At 40.5% G+C, this 26,039-nt stretch overlaps 1 protein-coding gene across 3 annotated transcripts in view; it reads left to right on the forward strand.

The window, feature by feature from the left end:
• The window catches only part of HECW1 (HECT, C2 and WW domain containing E3 ubiquitin protein ligase 1), a 394,082-nt gene that overhangs the window by 340,648 nt on the left and 27,395 nt on the right, over positions 1–26,039 (forward strand). For all 3 annotated transcript variants that reach the window (XM_030551407.1, XM_030551408.1, XM_030551409.1), the window contains 4 exons: positions 463–583; positions 2,098–2,211; positions 5,003–5,155; positions 25,040–25,138. In XM_030551407.1, the coding sequence (XP_030407267.1) occupies positions 463–583; positions 2,098–2,211; positions 5,003–5,155; positions 25,040–25,138 (487 nt within the window). The remainder of the gene's footprint in view (positions 1–462; positions 584–2,097; positions 2,212–5,002; positions 5,156–25,039; positions 25,139–26,039) is intronic.

Below are 26,039 nucleotides of genomic sequence, written 5' to 3' on the forward strand. Positions count from 1 at the left end.
AACCCAGAAAACCCCAATTCCCAGCCATGCCTGGGCCTCCTAGAAGTGCTAAATAGAAGTGCTGCTTTGGATTCAAAGGTTTAATCATGCCAGATAATGAGATCTCCTGGAAGATGGTGAGGAGAGAGATTTTCAAGAGTATATCGACACCTAACTCCCACTGATTTTCCATTCCAGTCAACGAGAATTGAAGGCTCGGGAAGCATAAAGGGACCACAGCCATCATCTTGGTCAGATGATGCAGCTGTGCAGAAGTGTTGGGAACCACAGAATTATAGTAACTGATGGCTGCATTAATGACAAATAGAACATGAAAATAATGAGCACTCAGAAATTCTACATTTACCAGTAAAAGTTCACATAATATTTTCTAGCAAGTTGTAACTGAAAATACCAGGTGTATGAATAAGACCCTCTTTAAAAGATTTTTAAACTCTATGACTTTGCTCTTTTCCCTTCTAGGATTACAGCGAGCTAGTGCAAGAGCGCCTTCTCCATATAGGAGAGACTTTGAAGCCAAGTTACGCAATTTCTATCGAAAACTTGAAGCCAAAGGATATGGGCAAGGTCCAGGTAAAATTAAGTGAGTATTATGTCAAATGATTAAAATAATTTAACATGATGCATCTTAGTCTTGTCACTGTAGTAATGAATCAGGAGATTGATCGGATATATGTGAAGAGACATCGTTATCGTGGGTCAGGAATGAAACATTAGATGATGTATCTATGTATTTTATCCAGGAAAAGTGTGTGTACACACACACACACAGAAACACGTAAACAAGAAAATAGGCCAACAAGAAGGTTATATCTGGGGTGCTTTATTTCTCATGGATCTATTTGTTCCTACATTCCTCCTCTACCTATTTTAAGGAGATGTTGGTATTTCTAGCTATATCAGTAATGGTAGAGGAATAACATGTTAGACAAATATGAATGATATTGGACTAATACACTATTACAGTTCTGAAGTAACTCCCAAATCCTTTGGCTTTACTCTGAGTTGACATGTCAGTGTAACTCGGGATGAAAATTTGGCCCTGATTGTTGTAAACATTGTGGGCTTGAGTATCTACAGCTCCCATTGATTTGAACTGGCAGTCCAGGTGCTCAGCACTTCTGAAATTCAGGCCCTATCAATTGCTCTCTATTCCCCATTGCACCTAAATATTAGTTAGACATTCCAAACAGCCTGGTAGCTGGCTTGCCTCTCTGCAGCATTTTCCGTGGATAGTTGTAGTAATTGGCTAAAGCACTGTATGCTTCTAAGGTATTTCCTGGGCATCTGGTTGAATTCATGCATCAGGCTGGCTTCATACCAAACCACATGTGTTGTGGAAAAAATATCTGAAAACCAGTCAATTTATTCTAGGCAAATGTCATCACCAAACTATTCTTGCACTGTCTGAGGAGCTCTAGCCATTCAGAGTCCTGCCAAGGCAGACATGAAGAACATTCCAAAAGGACTAAGTGTCATTACATTTCAACTATATATGAAAAATAAGAACTTGTACAGAGGATATTTTTACAATGGGCCAAGCTCGTAAGTAATCTTTGAAACACTGAGCTATTAATTAAAGATGTTTGGGAGAGTAAATGGGGCCATTTAGTGGATATAGGTAAGGACTGATTCTCCCCTTGCTTACGCCAGTGTATCTTATGGTATAATGCCATGGAAGTCCACTGGTGTAAATCCAGTGTGAGATCAAAATCGACTCCAGGAAGGTAGAAAGGCCAGAGGCCCATCTGTAGCACTAATTTCTGTAGGAGATGCTATGGAGAGCCTTTGGGGTACAGCAAGATTTTGAACCTAACTATCACTGAGAGGAGAAATCTACCTTTCAGTCATAGAGTAAATCTTAACTAAACAAATAAACAAGAACCAATAAAAGGCCAAAACCAGCCTTTTGCACAAGCAGGCATAACTCGATAGACTTCAGTAGAATTCCATTGTTTTATTCCAGGGCTTAGTCTGGCCCTTTAATAGCATCTGTTTCCCTTTATGTATATTTGATAATAGCACCTCTAACTCCCCTTCTCAAGAATTTCAAGCTGTGCTGATTAACAAGATCTTTATTACTATGTTCTTTTGCAGGTTAATTATACGGCGTGATCACTTGCTGGAAGGCACCTTCAATCAGGTGATGGCTTATTCACGCAAGGAGCTTCAGCGGAACAAACTCTATATCACGTTTGTTGGAGAGGAGGGGTAGGGAACTATTAAATATTGTGCATTGTGAGAGAGCCATTGCATTGCAAAGCAAGTATGGCATTGGGAAAAGGCTGAATCTCTCCTGTTGTGCATTAGGTTTTACTTGTTACCTTTGGGGAGGTGAACTGGTGTGTGTAAAATTAAAAACAACCCAAACCTTTCTACCACTTAGTACTTCTCCATGCTGAGCACTTCTACAGTTCCTGAGTTCTTCTAAAACATTAACTGATTAAGACTCACTATCCTGGTGCCATGGGTAGTGAGGCACTAGCCCAAGTAAATATCAGGTTGTTAATCCTCCTCTTCAACGAGCAATTTTCACTGCCTCTTTAAAATGAACCTTTGTTGCGGTTAAAAAATATTTTTCTCACTCACTCTAGCTGAAGTGAGAAGCATAAATACTATTAGAAGAGCCAATGTTACTGTCAACCAGAAGCAGAAAGTACTAGAAATCTCTTGAGGCATCCTTTTTTTGTGAGACTTCCTGGCTGATCTTGCAAACCCAAGAAATTCTGGTAATTCAGATGAGATTACAGTAAACAGCTGAGTTTTTGTTTTCTTATCCAACCAAACCTTGCAAACTCTTCAAATCAACAGTTATGCTCTACATGAGGCTTCATCTGCAAATTTTAATTAAAGAAAGACATTTTGAATCTCTCCAGTGTTTCAAATAATGAAGGCTTGGAATCCTGTTTTAATTGTGTTGTGCGTACAATCTCTTATTAGAAACACAGATTTAGGGACAAAAAGGGAGATACAGTTTCAGCTCCAAAGATGTTGGGGCAGCTGGCAAAGTGCACAGCAATCGCTGCTGATTGAACTTGCTAAGGTAACATAGCAAGTAAAGAGTTCTGTAGAGTTTAGTTCATCTGGAGATAAAATGAAAACAGAGTAAATCACCACCTAGAAAGGAGGTTACTTTTAGTGCTGTTGATATTATGGACTTTATTAACCCCTTAATTTGTGAACATCTGTGGAGTCAGTGTCATCTAAAAGTTAGAGAAGTTCTGTTATAACAAGTTCTGTCCCTGACTCTGCCGCCACCTTACAGTGTGACCAAGGGTAGATCATTAACCTTTCCTTTGTCTCAGTTTACTCATTTGGAGAATGGTTCTAATATGCTAACAATGGCCCATGCAATGAACTTTACTAGGTATTTCCCCCTAATTACCAATAACTTCTACCATGTTTGGTATAGTATCCTGCAAATCATAAAAATCGAATTCATTTATATTTGAGGCCAAAGATCCTGCTGGAGGTACCCTAATGTGGAAAGTGAGGAGGTGAGCAGATTTAATGGTGCAAAGTGCCCTCAATGACCCATGTTCCTGGCAATGTGGGGTACATAGGGAGAGCCAGCACAATACATAAATTGGGCAGCGCTGGCTGTGAAGGGAATGTGTTGAATTAATATATCTCCCAGAAGCCTTCAGTGCAGGGCTCCTATGAGGGATTTCAGAGAAGCAGGCAGGTTTAATTTATACCACCTTGCTCCAGCCATAGTGAATCTAGCCCCATATCTTTATATTAATTGAGCCAGATTTTTATCAGAAAAATAATTTGGTCCAGGCTCCTTCACTTTCATGGCTTTAATCTGGCTGCATACTTAAGAGTCAGAGCTGCTAGGAGTTAAAGGGCCATATCAAAATGTAGCATTGAAAGTGGGCAAGACTGCCTTGTGCCTCCTTCCAACGTGAATGAGTCAGACATACAGCCACTTGCAATTATGCTACTCTAACTTCAGCCTTATTATAGAGTAGGCTGATCCAGCTGCAGAATTTTCCACCTCCTTTGAATTTATTAAATGTAAAAAGTAATGCCTGTCTCAGAAACCATTTTGGCATTAAGTGATTTATGGCTGCAAGTGGTTCTTTCTTATTACTGTGTGAAGGTTTATATTAAACTAACCATAAAAGCTGCCTAACCCTATTGCAGGACAGTCTGTTTTTAATAAATCCTTCTTGTTTGGGATTAATGCATTCATGAAGCATTTTTTAAATAGTTGAGATAATTGAAAAAGGTCTGATTTAAAAGGAGAAGAAAGAAAGAAAGAAAGAAAGAAAGAAAGAAAGAAAGAAAGAAAGAAAGAAAGTGGCCCTTTAAAGAGAGAAGTCATAAATCCAGACAGCAAGGCTTAACTTAAATGTAAATGTCCCTCTCCAAGATACCAAATAAACTTGAAACCACCAGAAAACTAAAAAAGCACATGTTAACCAAATGAAAAATCACCATACCAGTTTACAGGAGAGAGAGTTGTGTGAGGAACCACAACCATGCATTGTAAGTAAGTACCCAAGGTTTGATATCTTGGGACTGGAATGTGCTTCAGATTGCATACTCAGGCAGGAAGTAAGAACCCTCTTTTACTCCCCTGTGTGAGCTACCCAGACCATGAATCTAGGTCTTCATAATTAAGCAGATAGACCCCTGCAGAGCAAAGAAATGTGAGAAGTCTTGTCTCACTGCTGCCCAGCGGAGAGAAGGGATGCTGTGCAGTTGCAAATTGTTACTGCATGGAACAAAGGGGATATAGGAGAAAGCTATATTCAGGGATGTGTCTGTCATGATACCTTCCAGGAGTGCTACTTGGGGAATAATGCAGCTTATGCATCGTGACTTGCTGAAGTCTCTTCCTAAAATTAAAACGTGGTCCTTGAAGAGGAGAATTAGCATCAGCAAACATGTTAGAAATTATTGTCTGAAAGTAAGACATTAGCCAGTGCAGATGCAAAGCATGAAATGCACACAGCTAGAAATGAGACTCATTTTATCTGAATTTCCTTTCCAGCTTGGACTACAGTGGTCCTTCCCGAGAGTTCTTCTTCCTTCTGTCTCAGGAGCTCTTCAATCCTTACTATGGCCTGTTTGAGTATTCAGCCAATGACACTTACACTGTACAGATCAGCCCCATGTCTGCGTTTGTGGAAAACCACCTTGAATGGTAAGGTCTACTGTATAAGTGTTAAGCAGAATGAAACAGTCCAGTTGGATCCACATGATAAAGGGCACATGTGTTACAAATGCTGTCAGTTTACATCAGGTTCCATGTAAATCCCATTCCTACCATTGTCGGGGGGAGTGAGATTCTTTAGAAATGGGGCAGGAGAAGAAAGCAAGAAGAGGGAATATCTGTGTGTAGATAAAATAATAGGGTCTGAAAGAGGAGAAGTTAGCAGGCCTCTTACTGAAATGTACTATCTTATCACTGCATGCTCTGACACTAAGACATTGCTTGTGCCTGTGTGTGAGTGCACAAGAGTTAGTAGAGTAAGAAGATTCAAAAAGCTTTCTTTTATCCTGCTATCCTTGCATTCCTGTGCAGAGGCCAGGTACAATTGCTATTCTCCAAGTCACCTGAATGCAAGAACTCAGCAAGCCCAGAGAGGGCTGGAAGTGGCATGACTGTGGCTCTGCCCACCCTGCACTCCAGGCAGCACTGTTCCTGCCTGTGGCACACCTTCAGGTGCTTCTGCTGGAATGAATATCCCACACTGCCCCCTACTGCAGGCTGTGCCTTGACAGCACACTTTAGCCCTAAATAATGCTGTAGCCTCTGAAATAGCTTAGTTTTTGTGTGATGGGACCAGTAAGAATGGGCTTTCCTCACCTTCAGTGTATATGTTGAGAATCAGTTTGCTGTTTCACATTTGTTTTTATTGTGTGCCTGCGAATAGGATTCTGATCTTCTCAGTTTACTGTCTGCCTCTGCATCTCTCTATCTTTTGGGAGTTGTTTTCCTTTTGATAATTTCAGATGTGGCGCACTGAATTTTGGGCAGCTGATTCCAAGCTTTATTTGTTGCTTTTGAACAGAAGCACTTGTTGGGATTTCATTAAGTTAGCAAAACATTGACACATCAATTATTCCTATTGATGTTTTTCTTTATTGAGGGAATCTCAGTAACTCACATCAGAAGGGTTTTTTTTTAGTAGAGTATAATACATGCCTCATTCAAGTTGTGAGTTTCATATGTCCTTCTGTTCTTGTAAACACTTCCTCTGTCCCATTAGCTTAGGGCAGGTAGTAGGAAGTCTCATACCAGTAAATTGTTCAATTTGGGATCTGGTATGTGGTTGCAGCAGATGGGTAATATATATATATGCCTGGGATGCAGTAGTGGTGTCTGAAATAAGTGTTCGGTACATCACGACTCTCGTGAAGTTGAGTACCATGGGATTGGTGACTTGTCATCTGTAATACATATATCAGAATGCCTTCCCACTTCTCATTCTCAATGAGTATTCAATTCAGATATTCCAATGCTTCCTATGGCTGGCCTAGTTTCTGATGGCAGAAACACAAAGCCTTCCATCTGCTTTTTAAGCATGGTTGAGGAGTTCCAGAGTTCAGTGGCTGCAGCTATGAAATGGATGCATTTTGTTTTCTATGTACTGCACCTTTCCAATTTCTAAAAATTCTTCCTGTGAGAAGAGTTTAGCAGCCATTTTGTCCTCAAGTGTGATACAGTACAGCCTGTTGGAGAGGAGACACACACTGTGCTCTCTCCTACTTTTCTTCTCTATCACTTTGTTGTCCTCTTAACATAAAATGGAGTTAATGTAGACTGAAAGTACTTGGTTGCCCTTTGTGTATAGAAAATATGTAATACAGAGTCAGACATGTTCAGCCATCGTTGTCCAGAAGGATGAGTCAATCAGGGAAAGGGAGGGCCTTGTGAGTAGCAAAAGGAGTTGTAAACCAAAATATGGGAGGTTTGCAAGAGCCAAGGAAAAAATAAACAATAGGGTGGCTGTTGAGTAACAGCGCTTGAACCTTTGGATATAACTAGCTGAGGCCAAAAGCTCATAATCAGCGTGATCAGTTTCACAGCTGGCTTTTAGTATATAGATACATTTTCTCTTGCTATGCATACTGATTAATAGATTGCTATTAATATAAAGACAATATTTTACCTCAGATATACATATGCAGCTCCAGTTGACTATACTGGTAGTTCTATGCATCCATCAGAGGCAGAATTCGGACCCAGCATTTTAAAGTCCAAAGAATGGAATTAGTCCATTAAGGGTATATAGACTCATATATCTGAGGATAGGTTATAAACCTGCCTGTGGTTGTTTGTGTGTGAGGAGTGGGACTTTTTTTAAAGCTCTCAGCGTTGTCCTAATTCGACTCCCATTGAAATCAATGGTAAAACTCTTCTTATTAAAATTTATCTATCTTAGGGTTTCTTATGCCCTCCTGCCTTACCATAGTATCTTAGCACTGGGGACAATAATATTCCTCTTGCTCCCAGATTTGTTGTGAAATACCTAACATACTGATATATGTAAAGTGGTTTGAGAGCCTCGGATTTAACTCACTGGATAAGTGTAAAGTATTAATATTAGAGTCATTTTAAACTTTAAAGTTTGAGGTCAGTCACAAAAATTACACAATCACAGATTGTTTCAGGTTTGGGGTTTCCTTGAGCCTTGTACCTTATTTATGGCAGACTTTCAGTAGTGCAAACAGCTTATCATTCACGTGGAATCAGTCCTTGGGCTCCTTTTTCTTTTAGGAAGTATTGCAAGTCCATCAAGGGGTACATAGTGCATAAGGCATCTTTAGCAACAGCTGTTGGAATTTTCTCTTGCAGTATGAATGCTGATGAGTTTGGGATAAAACATACATAAGAAAATATTAACTGTTGTCCAGGCTGGGGGAACTGAGAAATCCATATTTTCTCTCCCAGCCAAAAAATTTTAGTTCTCCCCCCATGACTTATTTCATGCCTTGTTCCTTTTGCAAACAACATTCCAAATCCAGAGTGAGCACATCAAAGAACAGAGTAGTCATGTGTATGCCAAGTGAAAATTGAGACATAGACTGGAAAATATTTCTCATTTATGGAGAAACTGAGATTTAACATTTTTCCTACAAGCTTCCACTGAATAAGACTTTTTTCCAGGTCTTGTGTAAATGTTGTATGCACAAAACTAAGAGATATCACACATACTCATGTTTAGAAATTACAGTAATGGAAAGAAAAGATATCTGAAAGGAAGCTAATTAAATCTCTCTCTAGAGTGAAGAAGTGTAATGGGAAAATGTTGGCTGTATGTAGTAGATTATACCTTGGATCCATAACCATATTGATTCTTCTTTATCCATGCAATAGTAAGCATTATATCTTATCTAGTCAGCCTGTCTAGCTACCTGTCTGAATATTTATAAAGCAACCAATCATGATGGTATTTAGGCAATATATAACAGCTGCGCTTGTACAGGCTTCAGAAGGTGAAGGCTTTCCCTGTCTGCTGAAAATAACATGACACATTTGCTGAAGAAGTCCCTCTTTCCCCAAATAAATTAACCAAGTCCAGTGGCATGTGAACATAAGAACAGCCGTACTGGGTCAGACCAAAGGTCCATCTAGCCCAGTATGCCAGGTGCCCCAGAGGGAGTGAACCTAACAGGTAATGATCAAGTGATCTCTCTCCTGCCATCCATCTCCATCCTCTGACAAACAGAGTCTAGGAACACCATTCCTTACCCCATCCTGGCTAATAGCCATTAATGGACTTAACCTCCATGAATGTATCCAATTCTCTTTTAAACACTGTTATAGTTCTAGCCTTCACAACCTCCTCAGGTAAGGAGTTCCACAAGTTGACTATGCACTGTGTGAAGAAGAACTTCCTTTTATTTGTCTTAAATCTGCTGCCTATTAATTTCATTTAGTGATCCCTAGTTCTTGTATTATGGGAATAAGTAAATAACTTTTCCTTATCTACTTTCTCCACATCTCTCATGATTTTATATACCTCTATCATATTCCCCCCAGTCTCCTCTTTTCCAAGCTGAAAAGTCCTAGCCTCTTTAATATCCCCTCATATGGGACCTGTTCTAAACCCCTAATCATTTTAGTTGCTTTTCTCTGAACCTTTTCTAGTGCCAGTATATCTTTTTTGAGATGAGGAGACCACATCTGTACACAGTATTCAAGATATAGGCATACCACTGATTTATATAAGTGCAATAATATATTCTCCTTCTTATTCTCTATCCTCTTTTTAATGATTCCTAACATCCTGTTGCTTTTTTGACCGCCTCTGCACACTGCGTGGACATCTTCAGAGAACTATCCACGATGACTCCAAGATATTTTTCTTGATTTGTTGTAGCTAAATTAGCCCCCATTATATTGTATGTATAGTTGGGGTTATTTTTTCCAATGTGCATTACTTTACATTTATCCACATTAAATTTCATTTGCCATTTTGTTGCCCAATCACGTAGTTTTGTGAGATCTTTTTGAAGTTCTTCACAGTCTGCTTTGGTCTTAACTATCTTGAGCTGTTTAGTATCATCTGCAAACTTTGCCACCTCACTTTTTACCCCTTTCTCCAGATCATTTATGAATAAGTTGAATAGGATTGGTCCTAGGACTGACCCTTGGGGAACACCACTAGTTACCCCTCTTCATTCTGAGAATTTACCATTAATTCCTACCCTTTGTTCCCTGTCTTTTAACAAGTTCTCAATCCATTAAAGGATCTTCCCTCTTATCCCATGACAACTTAATTTATGTAAGAGCCTTTGGTGAGGGACCTTGTCAAAGGCTTTCTGGAAATCTAAGTACACTATGTCCACTGGATCCTCCTTGTCTTTCTTTTGGTAGAAAGAAAATGATTGTAGGCAATGACCCTGAAAGATCCCCTATGTGTTCTTGACCAGGTCTGTGGGACAATTGAAGTAGAGAGAGCCCGTGAACAATCCATACCAGGTTTTCTATCAGACCCGGTGCGTGCTGGGAGAAAGGACAGTTGGGAATGTTAAAAAGTTCTCTACTGACCTGCAACAAAGTTGGATATAATATTCAGTAAATCCTCTAGTTCTCTATCATAATGCTGACTACTTAGCATATTAATAAAAGGTTCCCAATAGCCTGTAACAGCAGCTTCTTACTTGCTTCCCTGTTGACATTCCTTGGAAAGAATTTTGAGATGGCTTTCAGTTTTGCAGTAGGACTAACTCATTGGGGTCCATGGTCAGTCATTTATTCACGAGTATACAGAGATGCTTTTGTTCTGGTGGTTTTCCTGGCTTTCTTGTGCTTGTGACATTCTAGATGATGAAGTCCATATGGACTGGATCAAAGGTTAAAAGAGTGCAAAGAGTCACAAGACACTGATATTTAGCAATAGTCATCTGAACCATCACTGGGAAGGCACTGCAAAAACACAACCATTGTGGTAGGATCAAAACTTCCTCTATCCTAGGGATGGGAAAACGTATTTGTCTTATTTCTAACCCACTCAAACATTGTAAATTTGGAAGTTTAACTTAAGCGCCAAAGATTATTAGGTTTGCTTTCCATGTGGTGAAAAGTGGAGGAAGGGAACTTTCTCTCTGTTGCCCCACCTCAAGATGACTCTTCTCAGATGGAAATTTCTGCTTATTTTCTTCTCCTGTTCAATTTTGTGTATCTCATGGAAGTAGAAAATGTCCCAACTCTGCTTGAAAGGCTTGAAGAAGATTCAGTGTGCCTTCAGCAAGCAACTGGTTTATGATGTGGGAAATATCAAGATGCGTGCATGCACACAAATACACACCTATAAACACACCTTGGAATCATTGCTAGACATAATGGTATAAAATAATCAGTGCTTCTCATTGTGTTCCCTATGGTCCTGATTCTGCCAGTCTTATTCAGGTGGGATTTTCCTTAATGTCTGCGTAGTCTCATGAAATCAGTGGGACTTTTTAAGGAGGAAGGTTCTGGTCATTATGAGGCAGTGTTGCAGAGCTAGACTGTAGTTCTGTAATCGGATCTGTGCAGATGGACAAAGATACATTTCACCAGACCCAAACAATGGCATGTCAGTGCTTCTTCACTGCTCAGGTGATTACCCAAACCAGACTGCTAATGTAGCTATAATTCAGCCATAATATAATTGAAGTTCTACTTATTGGCATGGAACAATTTATCATTTCCTTAATTTTAATAGTGGACATTTACTCCCCACCTCTGCTGTCAGAACTCAGTCTGAGAGTCATAACAAGGACACCCTTATCTTTTCAGCTGCATCTGAATCAGACAGTGAGGATGTTTGCAAAACATGGTCAGATGGAAATCCTGTTTCTCTTTCTGTGTCTGTCTGTTTACAAATGTTTAATACACCCTTATCTGTAGTAACAAGGAAAATCCTAGAGACTGGGCCTGATTTTTCTCTTACAGCAGTCTCACCCCAGTGTAACACTATTGACTTCAATAAAACTCCCTCATATCACTTTCCTGAGAAAACTCCAGCAGGTCTAAAATACTGCAATAAATACATTTATTGCACCCAGCTTTCAGCAGCAGGGTCAACTAGATTTGAACATTTTACTGTTAAATATATAGGGCTTCTGTCCCTAGATCATTTAAAGTATGTCTACATATATGGCAATGTGTAGAGTACAGACGCTGCCCAGCTAGCCTGGATATAAATAGCAGTGTAGATGGTGAAGCAGCACTTAGGCATGTAGAGTACTGACATGCCAGAATCTTAGGTTATGTACCCTACATGTACACCCAAGCAATGCCTCCCCCGTCTACACTGCTATTTTAAGCAGTGTAATGTCATGCTGCCTTCCCACTGCTTCAGTGAAAAGCTCTGGCAGTAGCGAAAGACTCTGGCAGAGGGGAGGCAGCAGGGAAAGACTCAAGCAGCTCCCCACTGCAGTGACTTTCCCTGCTGTCTGCCCTCTGCCAAAACCTATCACTGCCCCATGTAGCTACACGTCACAGTGTGGACACAGTCTGCTTTTCAATATGGCATGTAGCTACACATACATTACATTCTGCTACCAATGTAGCCAAGATCTTAGTTGAACTTTTATCCCACCCGTCACCATAATCCATATGCTTTAGGATTTTGGTTCACTGGCGTTTTGTAAATATAAATCAGAGACAGCAATTAAAGGAACAAAAGATTACCCCATCTCTTCCCAGAGAACCATAAAATTTATATGGACAGACAAAAATCAGGCATAGAATGTCATCAGGAGACCCAGAGGATTATGCTAATTTAAAACATCTTTGTTTTCAGAAAGGGTTAATGACAGCATTTTTATTGACACGATTAGGCATTTGTGGACTTCACAATTACTAGATCACTTGTGTACCTGGATACTGGTACTGCGATGCCATGGCTACTTTATAAATATTTAGAATGTGCTAGAAATACCCTAAGACTAAGCTGATCTCTCAGACAGTTCCTTGCTTTTTTTGTTAAATAAAGCCTTGTGATGGGGTATGCAAACCCCAGACTTGAGAGCAATGGGTTAAGGAACAGCTTTGGGCATACCTCCGGGGCAGGCAGGCAGTGGAAGGGAGCACATGGATACTCTGAGCGGAAAGTATTGCCCAGGTGCTCATTGCCTGAGATGTGACAATGCAGACCTGAGCTAGGCAGTTGACTGAGTGTGCAGGTCAGAGACTTGACTGAAGATTCTGTGATTTACTCTGTGAAGCTAAAGGAGACTGTGATAGGAAGTGGTCTGGGAGGGAGGCGGCTGGTTAGCACCCCAATGTACAGAGTGAAGCTGCCCCACCATTGGGTCCTGGACCAGAGCCCATGGAGAGTATGAGCCCAGGCTCACCTACCCACTCCGAGAGGACCGTATGACAATAGGAGCCTTCACCATGGGTGAGCTCCCAACTGGAAAATACGTCCACTATTCCAGGGCCCAGACCCCAAAGTCCCTGCTGTGTTAAAGGGGAGGACTGGAAACCCTTGGAGTGGGAGCACTGAAGGGCAGTATTGTGTTTTCAGTGGTCAGACAACCAGCCAATCCCCACCTGACCACTAGGTGTTGGTGTTGGTGGGTGTTCACCTTCTGCAAGGCTGAAGACACTTATGTAGTTGGAGCATTTTAGAGAACCTGAGTGCTGTAAACAACATCTGTTTGTGCAGAGATTTAAGATGGACCACATAGAAGTGGTAATGGTTTTAAACACGGAGGGCTAAGCCCTGAGCAGCTGTAAATTCGCCTAGCTGCATTGGCTTCAATGAAAATAGGCCAATTTACACCAGCTGAAAATCTGGTTCAGTGTCCCTTGCTTTCCTTTTTTGAATTTGTCCATGGATGTATCCATTTGTATGAGCACTGAGAGTCAGGCTCTGAGCAAGTTTCCCCACACAACCAGTTCACATTCGCCTTAACTTGCCACAACCCTACTATTCCAGCCCTGGATTTCTCCTGATCAGATATTGCCAAGCTGTGTTGTTTCTGTTTGTCTGGAGCTTTGTTACATGGACTCACAAACGATTAGGCTGAGACCCGCAAATTCATTGCCACTAGTATCCTACCGGCCAGAGGACACTATTTTATAAATCCAATAAGAACTAACAACCTCAACACTCTCCACCCTCCTTCCCCCCACACCCCACCTCCCGCAACCCCATTCCCAGCCCAGGGAGGTGGGAGGGTTTGGGTTTTTATTACAATGTTTGACAAGCATGTGAGAAATTGTCTTAAGATACAAAGCATATAAAAAAGGGCCTAAGAGGGTTTGTGGGAGGGAGTCAGATGTATTCTATTCTGGCCTTGTCACTGACTAACTTGGGCAAGTCTTGTGGGTCTATGTTTTCCAAAGTAAGGAATGATTCTGAGTGACCAGCTGGAAACAGCTTGAAGAGTCCCCACCGTCAGAAAATCGGGCACCTTTAAAATATCTCAAGTAGGACACCCGAAACCACTCATCACTTTTGAAAATTTAGACTGTAACCTCACTCTGCCTCAGTTTCCAGCTACAAAATAGAGATATCAATAGCTAGCATATATCAAGTTGATTAATGTTTTAAAGTGCTTTGAAATTCTCAGATGAAAAACACTATAGAAAACTAGAGTATTTTAGGTTACATTACCATATACATTTTAATCATTAATTAATGATAAGTTTTAAAGCATTATTGTAAATCTACTAGACAAGAGTCATATACTATTAAAATAAATATACAGCCACAGTCATCTTATAGGACAGTTCCACTATCTGAGACATCTGTGTTACTGAAGTGCCTTGTTGCTTCCATATTACGATCTCTCCTGTGTCCTAATGTATTTAAATAAACTTTGATTTTCCTTTTAAGATTGAGGTATGACTGAATTACACGTAGTACTGCTGGAACAGATTGTTAATTATATATGAAGGGTCAGGAGGAATTGATATACACAGAAGGATTAAAGGTGAATTATAAAGCAAAGAAGGAAAAAAATGTTCTTCTTACTGAGCCTTTCTGACAGCCTCAAAGATATTTTGAAGTTTCTGCTTCATATTTACATTGATTTTGATTCCCTCTTTTACTAGAAGAATTTTCTAAATTGTTTGGAGGACATGAATTGGTGATATTGCTAGATGCTGAAACGTGAGATGTGGCTGTCCTAACCCCCGGCTCCCAAACTACATTGTCTAATTTTACATATATAATGGGCAGAGAGAGGGATAATTTCACCAAAATACGATGATGTTTTTTTGGCTTAAGGGCAAGACAACCTTTTTTCAACATTGTAGGTGAAATTCACCCATTGACGAAAGAGGCCATCAAATCCCCTATAGTGCATTGCAGTGAGCAGAGTAGCAAGATGGAGGATTCCATGCTGACTCCATGTATACTGGAATAGAAGGAAGTATTGAGATGGGCACTGCATCTGTGCTTATGTCCACTGGCCAAAACCAATGGAGGGTGGATGCAGAAGAATGGCTCTCCACCCCCTCTCTCCCATTCCAGTCCAGGATCTGGAATATTGGAGCTGACCTGTAAGTTGTAGGGGTGTAGTCCATCCTTTTGACTCTCTTATTGTTCTGCACATTTTATTTGGGTATTGTGTAGGGAGAGGGGGTGTAAATTTCACCTTGTGTGAATAAAAGACTGAGCTTAATAAAGGAAAAGTGGGAAAATAAATTTCCAGCATACAGTAGTTCAATTTATTTAGACTGAAACAGACTCATGTGCTTGTATTTAATGCAGCAGAGGCCAGAGAGGCCAGGCCAGAAATTGGTATTGGCAAATGTATCAAGAAAAATACATGATGAAATACAGAGTCGTAATGTTTAAGGTTCATAATAGTAACCAAGGGACCCAGTCTTTAAAGGTGCTGAGAGTTGATCAGTGATGTCAGTGGAAATTGACGATGGTCAGAGATTTGCAGAATCAGGCAAAAAATACTGTCGCAAAGTCATGCTGTATCACTAGTAGTGTATCTGAGTCTGGTCATTTAGAATTCTAAAGTCCATAATACTTTGAGTATGCATGATTCTGTGTTGACATGTGGATTTTATTTTGCTTATGTTTTTAGCATTGGAAAAACTATCCATCCATACTTTCATAAAACAGGATATCTTCTGGACAAGTACATACTTGTCATCAAACTTAAGTTTTATACATTTACATCGGTGAAGTTATTCTGAATTTACAGTGGGGTAAGAGAAAGCAGTTTATGGTCCTTGTATAGTAAAATACTCCTAAATAAAAATATAATAGTGTTTACCTGCTTCTGTTAAACAGGGGGCCTTACTGTCACTCCTTGACACCCCATGCAATCCAGAACATGTCATTGGTTGTGTCAGTTATTATGGCTTCAGTGTTAGACGTATATGTAAGTGACTCATTAGCAATCGAAGGAAAATGTGCAGTCATTGGCTTGTGTTTTTACAGTCTTCTTGCCTAGTAGACGAATGAATCTAAAGATTTTTCTGAGTGACTTTGACTGGTCTGTTTCAACACATGCTGAAGCAACAAAAAACAAACATAAATCATTTGGGTTATAAAATTTCAACAGTTTGCAGATTTCCAACCCCCCAGTGTTCTCAAAAGTTTATGTTGAGAATGCTCTGAACAAAAACACTCCTTTGTTGGCTTCAAAAATGAGGGGGAAGGGAGGAGATAAACAAAAAAAAATCCATATGTCATAATGAGTAAGTTCAAAATGGTGTATATCATACGCCTGGGTTGATTCAGGCAACTGCATACTCTGTTATAGGAAGCAAGAAAATAAAAATGTCAAATATACTAAATTAGCTCAGAAACTTTTAGTTATTCAGAGAGTCAGTCAGCAGGAATTGTACTAGGTGTCCTTGATTCCCTGCTGCTAGCCCAGAGGAGTGCAATTTTCACCCAGTGCAACTGAGTCCAAAAAAGGGCCTGATTTCTGAGTAACGTCAGGCATAGAGCTGAACAAATAGTTGATTTTTTTGGTGGCTGAACTGAAAAAAAACCCGCAACATTTGTTCAGGTCAAACAACACATGTAGAAGAATATTGATTCAAACTGACATTTTCAAAATGGAATGTCGATTCAAAAAATGTCACTTCCAAAAAAATTTTAATCTGAAATTATTCACCAAATTTGATCTGAATTTGTGAATGTTTCTGAACCCCAAAAATGTGCTTTTCAGTGGATTTACTATTCACCAGAAAAGTGTTGCCTAGGTCTAGTCAGATGGTAGGTGGCTGCCTTCCGTCTCAGGGTTCCACCATGGGAGGGTAGCTGTAATTTGTGGTGAAGGTTTTATAGAAGCTCTGTCATTGGCTTCCTGGGAAATGTACTGGACTAGTGTATCGGCCAAGTCATCCTACTATACCATCACCCCAAACAACAACATCCACATTGGGGACTCCATTGTCATCATTAAAGTATCTTGCCATGCCCCCTCCTTCATTAAACTGCTCTTTTTCTTTAAAAGACTGAATTTGAAATAGTTTTCCTTATGAAGATGTGATTTTGCTTCCTTTTTGACAGGACTCTTCTTGCAGCCTATCTTACTGCAGGCATTAGAATCCTCCATAAAGCCCCTGAAACTCTGCTGACTCATTGTGGCAGATTCAGCTTACTAACTCATCCAGGATGTAAGGGATCCGATCTTTTGAGAGACGGTACCAAGGTGCTAGGACAGAGGCAGTTCTTGAGGGACACAATAGGGACAACTAAGCTGACGGAGGAAGCATTATTTCATTGTTTTTGCATAAGCTAAGCCCCAGGAACAGCATAAGTTTGGACACTAACTTCGTGTTCATGTGATCTGTTGAAAATGTAGTGGGTACTCATTTCACATGTCCATTGTGCAGGAAAAACAGCTTTTTCGGGTAAGATTTCTCTTTAGTATTGGATTGCTGGTATGTAAATTAAAAACAGAACACAGTGCATTGAATTGGCAGATAAACACGAGAAAAGTAAAGTAAATCAAACACTGAGGGCGTACCAGTGTTCCACTAGCCTTTAATGCTATGAGTATGGTTCCAGTCTGCTTTGGTAAAAAACTGAAAGTTGTGAGTCTGACTTCTAGAAATGTGATCTGTGAGAGCTGAGGTTGCTCAGTACTTAGGAAAAATCAGGTTCCAAGCATCTGTGAGGAGGGGTTCCCCTAAAATTATCCAAGGCAGCAGATGGCCCACTCCTGCAATCCTGAATGTTAATGTGGAATTTAACCTGCATAAGATTTGAAGGGTTAAGCTTAGTAGAGGTATATTTGCACCAAAGTATTTTTCTCTCTGAAAGTCCTTGTTTTTATCACCAAAATGTGTCTTGTTTAATTTCAGTATGAAATGTAGTTGTAGCCATGTCTGTCCCAAGATATTAGATAGAAAAGGTGAGTGAGATAATATCTTTTAATGGGGTAACTTCTGTCGTGGGAGAGACAAGCTTTTGAGCCACACAAAGCTCTTCTTCAGGTCTGGGGAAAGTACTCACAGCATCACAGCTGTGACTCTGTGTACCTTTCCCAGACCGGACGAAGAGCTGTGTGTGGCTCAAAAGCTTGTCTCACCAACAGAAGTTGGTCCAATAAAAGATATTACCTCACCTTCGCTGTCTGGTTTGTTTACCTGCCACTCCGCAGTTCACTTCCCACAGTCCGCATTGGCCCGGAGCGCAACCTGCAGCCACTGGGAGCCACGATCGGCCGAACCTGCAGACGCAGCAGGTAAACAAACTGGCCCGGCCCGCCAGGGGCTTTCCCTGAACAAGCGGCGGACCGGCTTTGAGAACCGCTGTTTTAAAGGAATGTTACAACTTTGCGTATAAAATACAACTAAGTTTCATAGATTTTTTGCAGGATAATAGGAAGAGAGAATATTAACAAAGCGGGACTCATGAAATACTCGCTGTCATCTTTAGAGCTTGAACGAAACACATTGTGTCTTTATGGTATACATCATCCCGATAGAGCTAGTATTTATGTGGATAGACTCCAGTATAATTGGGCAGAACTTGCAGGGATAAATTCCTGTGCCATGTTCAGCAGTTCCAGGTTCTAGGAACTTGGGTGAACCATTCCTTTCATTTCTGCACCTCTTGAGTTTCTAAGTTTTAGGTTTGAATTAACCCAAGAACTAGAAGTGAAATTTAGCTGACTGACTTATCCATGGTTTTGACATGAAGCAGTTAATCAGTGTAGGAGTACACAGGCTCCCTCAAAAGCTTAGTAAATCTTAGTAAACCTGGAATGTGTTTTGAGTTTGTGAGAAAACATGAAATGATGTGCCTTACAGTTCTGGGCTGTATTGTGCAGAATGTACAATAAATCAATGGTTATAAGAAATTGGGTCACACAAACCTATTGGTGTGAGGCTTATTACTATATGCCCCCTCATTAGCTTCACCTCTGGATAATCAGGAAGACAAAAAATGGTTCATACCTAAGAAGGAGGTATAGGGACCCAGAAAAATTAGCATGTGGAACATGCAGTACTCCAATGTGCCTAGATGTCAGGGAGACTATGGGAAGGGGCCCACAGTCAGTGTGATCACCAAGTGATACCCCAAATATCAGAGAGAGAGCCAAGCCTATATCTATCAAACTAAGACTGTAAGACCTCACCCGCAAAAAGAGGGGTGGACTTGAAGGAGGACTGAGGGCCAGTGATAGCCTTGGCATTCCCCTTGTTAGAATTCCCCCTGAGGGCTTATTTAGGAATGAATTTTTCCTGGCTTTCCACAACCAATACTTTGTACCTATGGTATTTGCACCCTTTTCTTTTTCTTCTGGCCCTTGTAAAGGCTACTTCTTTATTGAGATGTGTGCGTGAATGTTTAGAGCCCACCAAGGCCTAGAGCCAAAATGGCATAGTGTTTGGAATGCCTACAGTGTTTGCCTCAAGCACTGGGGCACACAACACAATAGCAAATATCTGGATGGTTTTAGTGTACCATGACACCCTCAAGGATACCATACCAGGAAAGGGGGGCGGGACTTACTGCTAAACTGCAGAATTAGAAGAAACAAGGAATGTAACAAATGAATATAAAAAAAAATTAACCATGGTATGTATGTATAACCTTCCTGCCAACAGAGATTTCTGATGATTATACAGTAGTTCTGTCACCACAAATTGAAGTTAAATATGTGTACCAGACTAAACTATAATGCAGGCTCAGAGGTTGTGAGTTTGATCAACTGCCAGGGTTTTATAAAGATGATCAGATTTACAAACTGAATTGATTTGCTGCCCACTTACTATTGTATTAAAAAATATGACCACAAGATATAATTACTGCAAAAACCAACAACAGCATGTGCATTAGAGCCTATTGGTGTGTGCATCTAGTGCACTGTAAAACACTCATGAAATTAATGTGACCATATGTCCCGTTTTGACCAGGACAATCCCTTTTTTAAGCCCTGTCCTGACTGTCCCGAATTTTTTTGGCAAAGATGAGTATTTGTCCTGCTTTCTCTTGCCAACTGGCTCGGGCTAGCCCCACACAGTTGGAGGGGAGGGCTAGCCCCACATGGTATCCCGTTTTCCCTTTGGGAAACATGGTCACCCTACATGAAATGCAACAATCACTGACTAATCCACACCTTGCTATGTCTTAGGAATGAGCGTATATGGCTCACTGATTTTATATTTCTTGTACTTTAAAAAAAAACTTTAAAAATAATTGTGGGTCTATTTATATAATCCATCCTTCTGCTCTAAAAATAGGTCCTTGCAAAGTCAAAGGATGGCAAATGCCTTTTCCCTTACACTTCTTAATTTTTTTCCTAACAAATTTCCCTCTTTTAAAAAAAAAAAAAGCTCCTTGATATATTTGATCTCCTTGTATCTACTCCTACTTCCCAGAAACCCAGTTGCCCTAGCACTTTGCTACCCTATAAACACATAACAGAGTGTACATATTTAAAAAACAATTACTGAACAAAACACTCCACTGCACATATGATTCTCCCCCTGGGAAGGAGATAAGAGAGAAAAGAACAACATATGACAAGTACCAGTCATGTTGCTTAATACACAGCTTGGGGGTGGTTAGAATCTATGGTGATGGGGTTGGTATAAGAACTTTTATGGAATAGACTTTTTGATCTAATTTTCTAGTTTAAAACTTAAATAAGGAATGTTGGGCCAGTCCCAATTTAGTTTTTCCAGTAGAAAGTGGCTGGTGGCCTCCAAACCACTGCTCAAAGGGCAGCTTGGCATTTTGTGGGGAAGGAACAGTTTGAAACTGTCCTTTTTTTCCCCTTCAGGCCCTCCTTCTATGGTCCCTCTGCACAGTATTGCCAATCAGCAAGGTTCAAAAACTCATTAATCAGGCCTCAAAAATCACAAGATTGGTTTATAAATCATGAGATTTCTGTAAATATAATACTTTTTCAGTTATTTTCATTTCTTTTCTGCTGTATGAGCCATTTGGATGCAGTTGGGTCACTTTTCTCCACATCCTTGATGCTAGCAACTTTTTAAAAAACAAATGAAACCTGAGATTTTTCATCTAATCACTTGTCTCCAGGAGTTGGGGCTTCAGGTAAAACACTAAATATTGCAAGACTCATGATAAAATCGCAGGAGCTGCAACACTACTGTATCTCTTTATTTCCAGCATTCCATTTGCCCCAGATATCTTTGCCCTATTGCTGTGAAAATAATACCTATGTAGCTGGCTATGTCTGCTGAGTATCCTTTTCTCACAGTACAGTTGTCTAAACTTCACTACAGAAGGCCACTCAAGAAGGCTTGAGTGCAGCCCTCTTCATTCAAGTTTTTTTAGATGACGGCTAAAATTAATCTGTGCAAATTAACAGTCAGACAGTGTTTGACACATAAGAAATTTGCTTTACAGATGAAAACAGGTTCTTCAGCAGCAGTATAAAAGGATAAAATCACTGGAATACAGCATGAGCCGTGTTACAGTCAGCTCTAATTTAAGCACAACTGTGAAATTCTCAGAAGGTGTACGAATTTGTAGGAAACGCCTGCAAACTGGTCAAAAAGTACCATTATTAGAAGCGAGAAGGTAGTTGCACACAATGTCCTTTTTGAGTGGACGGAGGGTGTCAATAGCCAATCAAACCAGAGCAGCTCTCCTACTCATTAATTCTCTCCCTCCTCCCACCATTTCCTGTTCATTAACTACCCTCCCTCTTTCCTCCCCCTTTTCCCTTCTCTGCTATAAGTATGTTACTCAGATTCAATCATTGTCTTGCAGGAGTGGGGAGAACGGGTGTTGAAAGAAACAGGGTAGAATTGGGTCCTCACATAACCACACCACTCTCCCAACCTGCCTCTCTTGCGAAAACAAATCCTTACCTCTAATAAGCAATTTACACTTGCTCAGTAAAATAAACATGTCAGCTTAAGGAAGGTACTTTGCCCTCCAGTCAGGCTTTACCTCAACACTGTTTATTCTGTAAATAAGCCTTGTTTTCTCTGAAGGGGATATCTCACCTAATTATACCATACCCTAAATCCTTCAGACTGGAGCCAGCACCATGTTCCAACAGTTTCTTAGCAGAATCAGAGTCTCAAACTAGGTAGTGCTTCCCTTGACATTTACCTTCAGTTTCACATGATTCCAAAGAGTTTCCACCAAAAAATTGTCCTCCTCTATGCTCACCTGAGAGGGTACAGAGGGAGCCTTCTGGTAATGGAGTACTCTATGCTTACTGTATTTTGAACTTTCACTTTCAAAAATTATGATGGAGAGAGTAAAAAACCAGTTGCATCATTTAGGACAAATGGACCTGACTTTCAGTCTGACGGATTACAGTCAACGCTTCAGGCATTTTTTCCACCTTTAGTTGTCCACTGTGCTTTCATTGGGTCAGCTCCCCTCTTTAATTGCTTTTTGCTGGAAACATTGCACTGGACCACAAGTGAAGTGAAACGGGTTCTAAACATTCCCAACAGCTGCCTTTTGTTGCTAGTATGGAAACAGCTGTAAGGGTCATATAATCACACTTCTGTTAATAGTTAGCTATATACCATATGTGCCTACTTTTGGCAGCAGGGGACACACAGGCGGCTCCTGTGGAGATGTAAATGCTAACTGGGACCACTGTCATTCTGTGCCCCATTTGACAGACTAAGCACTTGTTCTATCCCATGAGAGTTGACTGAACAGATATTCATTGCTGCTTTTATTACAGCAAGGCATATGTATCATTCGTGTGCAAAAGGGATTGGTGTGCTTTTCCCTGGAGTGGAAGGAACGGTTTCTTGCTTTTGATGTTTTTTTTTTCGGTGCTGTACAATTTTACTAGGATGTCAATCAATTCAAAGCACCTTATGCTTAGAGTGTTCACATTTAAGTTTTATTTTTTTCTTTTGGACTGATAAGCAGCTTCTTTTTTAAAATAAAAATTTCCCATTGTGAAATCAGTCATACATTTTTCCCTCCAAAAGCAAGGTTCTAAAGCTGGAATGGGTGGGAGGTTACGTATTAAAGAGTAGAGATGCAGCAGATTATCATCATACACCAAAACACAAGACATATACACAAAGTAACTCAGATTTTTATAACTAGATTGTTCTGACATGCATGAACGTCATTACCAGTTTGCAGGGATAGTTATTAAAATTACAGTCTTTCACATCTAGGTCACTGATTAAAGTCAGACCCAGGTTAGTGGTGAACAAACATTTTTACTGCCATTTATTGTCTGGTAATGTAAAATGACTTGGTCTTAAGAGTACTTTACAAAGGTAGATAAACTTTATGATCCCCATTTTACAGGAAGGAAAGTGGCACAAAGAAGGGAAATGGTCTGGCCAAGGTCACACAGCAAATCAATTACTAAAACTCAGGTTTCCTGTCTCCCAGGCCATTCTAACCATAATGCCCAGTGGACTTCAGCATGATATACACACTCATGTTTGTCTCTGTCCTCTAGTCCATCTAAGACCACCAGCATTTTCACAGTACAGAGGAGTTACCAGATTAAAAAGCAAACTATTTAACATACACTAAAATAGTATTACTTTTTCATAAGGGCATGTGCGTTTTACCACAGCATCAGTGTCATTTCCATTTATTGTCAAATACCATTTCATTTTATTTATAATCTAGTTGGCTGAAAGAACTATGTATTGCTGCCACATTATTGCATCTGTTTAAACTAGATATGGGAATCCTGAGCAATTTGTAGAAAACTGGGATATAGACTGTCTCAGGGGCTCAAATCATAATATTAGTCTTGGTTTACACTTGAAAGTTATATTGGTTTAGCTACGTGGTCAGGGGTGCGGGGAAAAAATCACTCCTGATTGACATAGCTATGCCGACCAAACCCCCGGTGCAGATGCAGTTATGTCAGTGGAAGAATGTGTCTCTTGCTAATGTCCTTCAGGGAGGTAGTGTTGCTACACCAACAGAACTTCTGATGGCTGCATCTACACTAGGGGGCTATCATGCTGAGTCACAGCAGATCTTCAACTGATAACAGTGGGAGGCTTATTCAAAGATCAAGGGAAGAATGTCTGCCTTATATAATAACTTAACATTTAGTTTGTGAAGTTAATACTGCATTCAGCATCTCAGTGGGACAAAGGGATTCAGGGCACTTTTAGGACCGCTGCTATTTTTGTTGTTTGCCATTTGCACATATACTTGCCTGATCTGAGCACAGAATTGCAGTAATTGTGCACATGAATTATTTGGAAATCTGGCTGTTAAAGTGCCATTGTTATGCCTAAAAGTTCACACTTTACTAAGATGAATGGGACTGTTAACATCTCTTAAAGCTGTTGTTTCAGTCTGTCTGCAGACTCAGGAAGACAGCTCTGTGTTAGTTTTGCATCAGTGACACACAGTTCATGTTTGGAAAGTTTTCACTGCAACCATAGGAGCTAAAACCACAACTGTTTCTCAATAAAAGTTTGCTTTCTGTGTGGGGGACCTTAATCTGTTATGATGAGTGGTATGACAGGATTCATCACTGTGGCACCTCCTGCTGGCTGTCCTGGAAATTAGCTCTGCATATTAGTGCACCCTCTTCAGGTGGTGCCTCGCCGCCATCTCTCCTGCTCTAGGACCCACATCTCTCCAAGGACCGGGGCGTCCTCTTTAGCAACGCAGCCCTCTAGCCATGCCACACACACTGTGCTCTCCCCTTCGGGGGACCTGCAGTCTGCAGTTCAGTCACTTCCTTTAGTAGCAACTGAAGCAAATTGTCTGCCCACTTCCTCATGGCCCCAGCATCCTCTTTGCCCTTGCCTCAGGCTCTCAACCTGCAAACCCCAGTAGCCAGCTAGGAGCTATCTCTCGCTCCCCCGGTCCCTGCTCGCACTTCTCTGTCCAGGGTGCTGGCAGTTCTCTCAGCCCTCCAGAAACACAGTCCTTCCTCCCCGGGCTCTCAGCCCTGCGGATCCCTTTTTATATGGGCCTGCTTGACCCTGATTGGCTGTTCCCTTCAGCCCTTCTCTGATTGGTTGCCTCCTGTGTAGCCTCCGTAGGGCTTTATTAACCTCTTAAAGCCCAGTTTGGGGCAATATATATATATATATATATATATATATATATATATATATATATATATATATATATATATATATATATAAGCTCCTACATTGGTATGTTCTGAGTTACACATCATTTACTATGTGTTATTTGTATCCTAGGTTCAAGTTCAGTGGTCGTATCCTTGGCCTTGCTCTCATTCATCAGTACCTTCTTGACGCTTTCTTCACGAGGCCATTCTATAAAGCACTACTGAGGCTGTAAGTATATGAATGCAATCAGCAGAGATCCTTGATCCTTGATCCTGCCGTGATCTCTGCAGAAACAAATCCTTGTGGAGCTCATTGCAGGACTGGGACCTTAGTTTTCAAGTTCTTCAACTGGTTTTTTTTTGGGTTGATGGGAGGGAGATTTAATCATTTCCTTCCCCCCCACCCCAGACTGTGCCCTTCTTTAATATTAACAATGTTGATTAAAGGGCTAAAAGGCATTGGAGTTAAGCACCCACTTTTGAAAATATTGGTCCACATTCCTACATTTTAATATTAGGAAAATGCAGTCCGAACCTTTTAAATGGGGTATGGGTCACTGAAAAGCATGTTTAATTAGAGAGTCCACAGAGAAACAATTCTTTTCTCTAAACAAAATGAGTTATCTTGCATGTCACTGGAAAAACTATAATTGCCCACGCTCCATTATTTGGAACTTTTTCAGTGTAAGCATTTGTTAGTTATGTTTAATCACAGAATATAGGGTTGGAAGGGACCTCAGGAGGTCATCCAGTCCAAGCCCCTGCTCAGAGCAGGACCAATCCCCAGACAGATTTTTGCCTTAAATGGTCCCTTCAGGGACTGAACTCACAACCCTGGGTTTAGGAGGCCAATGTACAAACTACTGAGCGATACCCCCTCCCAAACTGTTAATATGTTAAAAGCATTACAGGTTTCTTGTGGGTTTTGCTCAGCTGTCATACATAATGACAACCAGGCGATGCCCAGTAAGGTATTACTTTTAATGCTCATTGAAATGTTTTGATGTTTTAACGGCTGGTCTATTGCTCTTTAATCAATTTTATGCAATAAGAAAAGCCACACAAAATATACCAAGATTCAGTTGAATGAACTGATATATATCGACAGACTCAGACTCAGAGGAATGTTT

Source organism: Gopherus evgoodei, chromosome 2 (genome assembly GCF_007399415.2).
Source record: "Gopherus evgoodei ecotype Sinaloan lineage chromosome 2, rGopEvg1_v1.p, whole genome shotgun sequence".
Classification (NCBI taxonomy): domain Eukaryota; kingdom Metazoa; phylum Chordata; order Testudines; family Testudinidae; genus Gopherus; species Gopherus evgoodei.